This window comes from Prionailurus bengalensis, chromosome B1 (assembly GCF_016509475.1).
Source record: "Prionailurus bengalensis isolate Pbe53 chromosome B1, Fcat_Pben_1.1_paternal_pri, whole genome shotgun sequence".
In the NCBI taxonomy this organism is placed as follows: Eukaryota; Metazoa; Chordata; class Mammalia; order Carnivora; family Felidae; genus Prionailurus; species Prionailurus bengalensis.
In genome coordinates, this window is record NC_057344.1 from 153,960,671 (window position 1) to 153,968,792 (window position 8,122).

At 30.7% G+C, this 8,122-nt stretch overlaps 1 protein-coding gene across 1 annotated transcript in view; it reads left to right on the plus strand.

The window, feature by feature from the left end:
- The window catches only part of TECRL (trans-2,3-enoyl-CoA reductase like), a 99,633-nt gene extending 96,999 nt beyond the window's left edge, over positions 1-2,634 (plus strand). The window contains exon 12 of the mRNA XM_043572583.1: positions 327-2,634. Within this exon, the coding sequence (XP_043428518.1) occupies positions 327-454 (128 nt within the window). The 3' untranslated portion in view covers positions 455-2,634. The remainder of the gene's footprint in view (positions 1-326) is intronic.
- Positions 2,635-8,122: the final 5,488 nt, after the last annotated feature.

Genomic DNA, 8,122 nt, shown 5'->3' on the forward strand with positions numbered 1-8,122 from the left:
TATATTATCTGCATATAGAAAACTATTATTGAACAATTCAAAGAGATAACAATTCCTTATTTGGAAATACTTTATGGCAGTGGGATATAAAAAATGTGGATTGTTTTGAACTCTGCTATATACTTTCTATGTTTCTTCAACTACACAATAAATATGGATGAACATATATTATGCTAAGCAATTAATATGAGTAAAGAAAATTGATATAGAAGTATGCAACATTTGAGAAATATTTTAAGAGCTACATAAGATAGTTTTTTTCCCAGTATAACTGGGTATATTGATCATAAAAATAAGAAAGGATAATTATTTCTTTTTTCTTCTAGTTGGGGTTTTTACACTTCTGATGAGTATCCAGATGTCTTTGTGGGCACAAAAGAAGCATAAGATTTATTTGAAGAAATTCAATTCTTATATGCATAGAAAATCAGCCATGATTCCATTCATACTGTAGTAAAAATAACTTATCATATCTCATGTATATAAAAATAGTATATAAATTCACTAAATCAAACTTGGTCAATAGTTGACTATTATGTAACAGAAATTCAAAACAAACAGTACTTTTATTGAATAAAAATATTAAGTGGTAGATTCTAGCTAACTTTAGAGTAATAAACTTGAGGCAAATAAAAAGCAGAAACTGTAGATACGACTAATAAAAGATACATCCAAATATTTTCAAGGGATTGGTCTTTGAACAAGATTTTCTTACTTCATTAAATGTTTCATAATACTATCTGCTTAAGACAATTAAAATATCTGAATTATAAACTAAAAATTTGTGATTTTAAATCACCTGAATTTTACACATTTTGATGGTAATTTATTATTTTCTTTATTGTTTAGCATGTTATTGAAAAGTATAATATGTCACAGTAGTATTTCAATTTCTAGTGAAAATTCTACCAATATTAAAAGTGAAACATAATTTCTCGTGAAACATATTTATTTATTCATACATACATTGTATGTTGTCATTCTGAAACTATAATAATTAAAAATATCTTCTAGACATTATTTACTAAATCATTTGAATATATACTTTGTATCAAAATATATATTTATATTTACATATAAATTACATTTATATGTAAATATATATTGAATTATGTATACTTCAAATGGACTATATGTGATGACAATACATTGGAAATTTTTTTTAATTAAGAGTGGAAATATTTTTTGCTTTATTTTTACATATTTAAATTCCTATGTCCTCTCAAACCTTGTTTGCATATATGTAAGTATGCATGTGACTATGCATATATATTTTGACAAAGAGATGACTGATGTTATAAAAATCAAGTACACATTAGTTAAAAATTTTAAAGAAATTCTGAGTTTCCTTATTTTTAAACTGGGATTTTTTAGATTGGTTAATTTCTGCAGCGTTCTAAGTTTTACATAATCAAAATATTCTAATTAAAGTTCTTAGATTATATACATATTTGTAAAATGTTCTTGGTAAATGTAGGTATATATACCTTCTGTGGGTGTTTATCATTAATATATGTAGTAAATTATTCAAGAAATAACAAAAGCACCCCTTTGAAAAGCTCTGTTATCTTCCCTAAATATATAGTATTAAAATATCTCAGAGGAAGACGCATAGCTTTAATTACCTAATACCTATTCAGCAAAATATCATGGACTCATTTGAAAGTATTAACAGTAGGTACTATGAATTAAACCACATACACTGAATGCATCTATGTTATCAGCCACCTGTGATAATCATCCCTTTGTTGAAAGACAAAGAGTAGTTTATGTTTTCTTAACTGGATTCAGACTGATACGAACTGAGGAACTTTGCATATTCTTATAGGATTAGAAGATCTTTGACCAATAATTGCACTACTAGGCATTTACCCAAAGAATATAAGAACACTAATTCAAAGGGATACATATACTCTTTTGTTTCCGCAGCATTATTTACAATAACCAAGATATGAAACAACCCAAATGTCCATTGATTGCTAAATAAAGATGTGGTATATACATACAATGGAATACTCTTCAGCCATAGCAAAGAGTGAAATCATCCAATTTGCAATGACATAGATGGAGATAAGGGTATTATGCTAAGTGAAATAAGTCAGTCAGAGAAAGACATACCATATGATTTCAATCCTATTGGGGCTTTAAGAATGGGGGGGGGGGAGAGACATAGAGAGAGAAAGAGACTCCTAATTATAGAGAACAATCTGATGGTTATGGAATGGGATAGGCTAAGTAGATGATGGGGACTAAGAGGTGCACTTGTCATGATGAGCACAGGGTAATGTATGGAACTGTTGAATTATTATATTGTACACCTGAAACTAATATAACACTGTATGTTAACTATCTGGAATTAAAATTAAAAAAAAAAAACTTAAAACAAAACAAAATACTTCCATTTTTATTACCCTAGGATTTCAAAGCAGGCCATAGGATTTGTCCTTAGTGGACAAGAATAATAATTGTTCTAAGTGGATCAGTAGCTCAGCAGTCACACTGTTGCTCCTAAAGTCTTCTCAAAGGTGAGCAGATATGATGTCTCAGCAAATAGGATACTGCACAAATGAGAGGTTCAAGCAGCTAAGTTTAATCGGAGAAAAACTTTTGAAAATAAAAAAATTTCTGCAGGTACAATATGTCTTAGCTTTTATTTCTATATTTGGCAAATGGAAACACATAAAATCATGTAAAAACATGTAAAATTTCTTCTTTGATAACTGACAGAGCAATATAGAATTGCCTACCAAGCCTTCATGATTAATAAAAACAACATAAAAATAGCATTCTAAGTTATATTTTCATGGCTATTCCAAAGTAATGTATAATTTCTCCAAATGTCCTCTACTTTCTGATTTAACAATCTAAAAAATAATTATAGACATTAAACAAAATCACAATAATTTGTTTATATAATATATTGTCCCAAATATGTTTCTTTATACCATAGTCTCCCTGAGTGTCAAAATTCTCACCTTATAAGTAAAATACACTTATGAAGTAAATACATCATCAAATTCTGAAATTCTTGTGTATTTTCAACAATAGTGATTTTTTTGTCAAGGTGAAGATTCTGGGAATATAAAAAACTTATACATTCCCTGCTTTCATAAAAAAAAAGACAAAAGAGGCTCTATTTCTGATTTGAATGAGGTATGTATATACATGATATCTTCATATAAGTGATGTGAGTTTGGTCAAGGAGTTTTGTAGTTTGGGAAATGGACACATTTAATGCTATCAGTAGCTATATCAATTGGGAAATAATTCTAAGATGTTGCCACTTCACAACCAACTTTTCATAATCCATTTATTGATGAATTTGTTAAAAAACTAAATGTCAGCTGTGGGCAATCATAAGAGGAAAAAACGGGAATATGTAGTTTCTGCTTTTTATATAGTTTACATATTTAGGACATAACAATTCATTAAAAATATTTAGTAGAATTAATTTAAATTAATTAAAATAAACATACTAAAAATATTATCCTTATGTTTTATTCTTTTATTTACTGGGCTGTTTGGATATAAAGGAATGGACATTACCTCAAGCTGTAAATTCCTGTTCAAATTTTGGAACTGGGAACCTGATTGACATGATCTGTCTTCTCTCAGGCCACTTCCCTATTATAATATCTTAAAATGCATATTCTTTCCATTTCTATCACTCTTGCAGAACATACCATTTCTAAAAACAAAGCAAACACCCCTAAAGTCTGAACCTAAAATATATCATGAGGGTTATAAATCTTTTTTTCTGAGAAATACATAGATCTATAAATTTGTGTCCAATGATATCTTTATAGATTGGGTTATTTATTGGTTTATTTGGTATTTTATAACTCCTCTGACACATCTAGATATAAATCAGTTTACAGGGTCTTTAGGAGAATGAATCTATGCAAAGTAGACTAGACCAAATTGGGCAATGAGTCTCATGTAACGTGTCCCTCCATCAAAAATAGAACTTACTATATCTTCATTAATACATGCCTCATTCAAAACAAAGGCTGGAAATAAACTTAAGCAGGGGTTCAAAAATATAATCACGGATTTCAGCTTCTATTGTCCAGATCATTTAATAAAATGATTATTATGATCCCTACCAAACTATAGCTTTGCAGCTTCCATTTGGAGTGTTTAAGAATGGTAGCCAATAACATATTTAAATTTATGAATGTAATTAATCTTATGAAAGTAAATAAATTAACATCAGAGTTTTCAGACTGATACTGGATTTGTGATTACATATAATACTTTAAAAAATTAGACTTCACTTAATCTAATAATTCCTCTAATAGCTGCTTTTTTTAAATAATTCTGGAATAGTACTTTCTCTGATCCCAAATAAAATTTTGCAAATAGTGTTTCTAAAATACCACATCTTTATCTCTCACACATTTCTTATAAAAAGTAGCTAGAGGGGCGCCTGGGTGGCGCAGTCGGTTAAGCGTCCGACTTCAGCCAGGTCACGATCTCATGGTCCCTGAGTTCGAGCCCCGCGTGGGGCTCTGGGCTGATGGCTCAGAGCCTGGAGCCTGTTTCCGATTCTGTGTCTCCCTCTCTCTCTGCCCCTCCCCCGTTCACGCTCTGTTTCCCTCTGTCCCCAAAATAAATAAACGTTGAAAAAAAATGGTTTAAAAAGTAGCTAGAGAAAGAAAATAATCAGAGGAAAAACAACAAAATTTAAATCAGCTGCTATGCTACTCCATATTATCACAGCATGCCTCTATTCCCCACTCCTCATCATGTCTTCCTCAAGCTGCTATTTTAAAGGTGTTTTTGGTTTGTTTGCATGTGTTTTTAAAAAATGTTTTGGCTAATTTTGAATAAAAATAGACCTGTAGTTCATTTTTTCTTTTAGCAAGTTTTGTGTAAACAAAGTTATTCTCTGACTCATACACACACGCAAACACACACACACACACACACACACACACAGAAATTTTAAACAATATTTCTTAAGAGAAAGACTATGTTGTGTCAAATAATTTTTAAATAAGTTAAGCATATTCTTATTTTTTAAAATATGCATGTTTTATCTTTTCTATAGAAATGTTAAGTCTAATGTCTAAGAATAGTAAATATTAAAATTCAATGCTGTAGTTGAATATCTTGTATACTGACATTTAATCTTCAGTAACTAAATGCATTTTGAAGATATTTTAAGTTCAATTTTAAGTAACTAGCATTCAGAACATGTTAAGTTTTAGCAGCTGATATATTTCAGTTAAAATATTTGTTCTCATAAGATGAAATACAATGACCTGTGAATCAGTAGTAAGGGTTCTTTATATTTTTATTTTAATAAAAAAGAAAACCTTTATATTGCTCCTGGATATTAAAGGTGATTACAGCAAATGTTACTTTATAAGCACAATTAAAGGCATTTATGCAGCTTTTGCATAATGATAATAATTAAAAACCATTTATTTTAAAGGCTGCTTAAAAGTTAATTTTCACCCAGGTGCATATTGAAGCCTATAATTAGCCTTTCTTCCGAGGAGGTTTGGTTGAGGAAACACATAAAGGCATTTCCAAAGGCAGAAGTTCACTGCTAAAATGGGATTTTGGTTTTTAACTTTAGTTTGATAATGGTGCTTAAAATATGTGAGAACAAATGCTCCGAAATACTTTAAAAAATGAATCTATAATCATCCCAGATTGATTTCATTGAGAAGAAATATAGAAGACCTACTTTCATATAATTTGTTTGGGAAATGAAGTCCCATAAGACTGCTACCTGGAAAATTTTATTATTTACAACAAATATAAGAAATTTTCAAAACAATTACAAAGCATAATTTCCTATGTATCTCGTCATTCTACTGGCCTGGAAATCAATGCTATTTCTATAATAAATTCTCACTTAACAATTCATTCTTCCTCTACTAGTGATGTCCTACTTACTATCCATTCACCAGATGGTGCATTTTCCGAAAGCTCTCTCATATTTCCAGACAGAATCTCCAAGTAGAGGTAATCATTACACTTGACCTAGTTGCTAATTTTCAATACAGAATACAATTGTATATATAATCCCAGTAAGGACTTTTTAAATCCAAGTACTGATACTTTAAGAAGTTTATAGAAATAAAAAAGTAATTTAGGATTTATTATTGTGAAATATCTGACACTAGCTGAAGTTTGTTTACTTATTTCTTTTTTTAAAAAATGAGTCATTCTTTTGTTGTATAATTTTTTTAATGTTTATTCATATTGAGAGAGAGAGAGAGAGAGAGAGAGAGAGAGAGAGAGAGAATGAGCAGAGGAGGGGCAGAAAGAGAGGGAGAGAGAGAGAAAATCCCAATCCCAATCAGGCTCCATGCCCAGCACAGAGCCAGGCATGGGGTTTGATCTTATAATCATGAGATAATGATTTGAGACAAAATCAGGAGTCAGATGCTTAAGTGACTGAGCTCCCCAGACACCCCTGTTTACCTGTTTAAATATGAGTTTTCCTATCCATAAAATAAGACATTAGAGGTAAATAACCTAGAATATCCTTTCCTAATATTCTTATAGAAAATTGTTGATGATTCAAATAATTGTCAATTCTTATTGTTTTCAAAAACTATATATCATAAAATCCATGTTTGAATTATATGATCAATGTTTACTTTTTATATAGCATAATTTCTACTAATTTGTTAAATGCATTTATTAGTATGAGGTATCCAAAAAGCAGGTCTGAATTTTCCTAAATGAATTAAACATGATTTCTTCTTTCTTGGAGCTTTCTATTTGAGGTATAAAATTAGAATATAACAATTAAATAAATGAGTGACAAACTAATTTTAGACTATGATCAATGATGTAAGGAAATGAATTATGTGCTATGACAAAGTTAAGTAATAATATGAGGGGTAAAATGAGGAAGATGGTGTGATCAAGAATTTCCTCTGTAAGGGGATGACCTTTTAGCAGACACTCAGAGTATTTAGATAGGTGAAGGATTGGAGAAAGAATATTTTACACAAATGGAATTGACATGTATAAGGTATGGGGACAGGAAAAACTTGGTATGCTTGAAGATCAGTAAGCCATCCAATATAGATGGAGTGTACTTGGAGAAAGAGTCATGCACACTGAGTTTGGAGAAATATCCTGGATTTTAAAGGTGATTACGGCAAATGTTACTTTATAAGCACAATTAAAGGCATTTATGCAGCTTTTGCATAATGATAATAATTAAAAACTGTTTATTTTAAAGGCTGCTTTAAATAGTGACACAGAAATAGTGAATATACATGTCATGTATGGCCCATAGGCCAGTCTAAATCGTACACTACTTGGTATATTATTGTAGAAAATTCAATTCTGCTATAGAATATAAGGATGTATGTATTAAAGGAGACACATAAAGAAATTCCATCAAGGTAATTTCCAAGAGGATAATATTAAGATTTTATTCCAACTGAAAGAAAAAAAATATGCAAGGCAATAAATAAATATAATGTGATCTGAATTACTTTTTTAAAGTTTATTTATTTATTTATTTATTTATTTATTTAGAGAAGGAGAGAGAGAATCCCTAGCAGGCTCCCTGCTGTCAGCACAGAGCCCAAGGTGGGGCTCGATCCCACAAACTATGAGATCATGACCTGAGTTGGTCGTTTAATCGACTGGACCACACAGGTGTCCCGGTGATCTGATATACTTTTAAAAATAGCTCATTCTGTTTCTTATGTGAAAAAAAAATGTGTGGATAAAGAGATGACACAGGAGAACATTTAGAAGAATCCAGTAATATCCAAAGGGAGAAATGCTTAGCTGCTACAGGATGCTCTGGGTCTTGCTTTTATGTTACAGAGAATGTCTATAGAACATTCTAGATTCCAGGAAAGAGTTGGGGTGAAGGCATGGTGGGTCTAGATTTCGAATCTTAAGTCCTTTTATTGGCCTGAATAAACAAACCCAAACCATTACAGTGTCAATAAGTCTAATCTCCTTGTGTGTGTGTACACACATAAAGAGCAAGAGCTTCCCATGCCCTTTGACATTCTTGCATTTGCCAAGCATATCCCTGAATGACATCCTTAGTTAAAATATGGAGAACTTTATCAAAGCCTATGAGGCTCCACAATGCATCTTTGGATGCATCTAACAAGTGGATCTACCA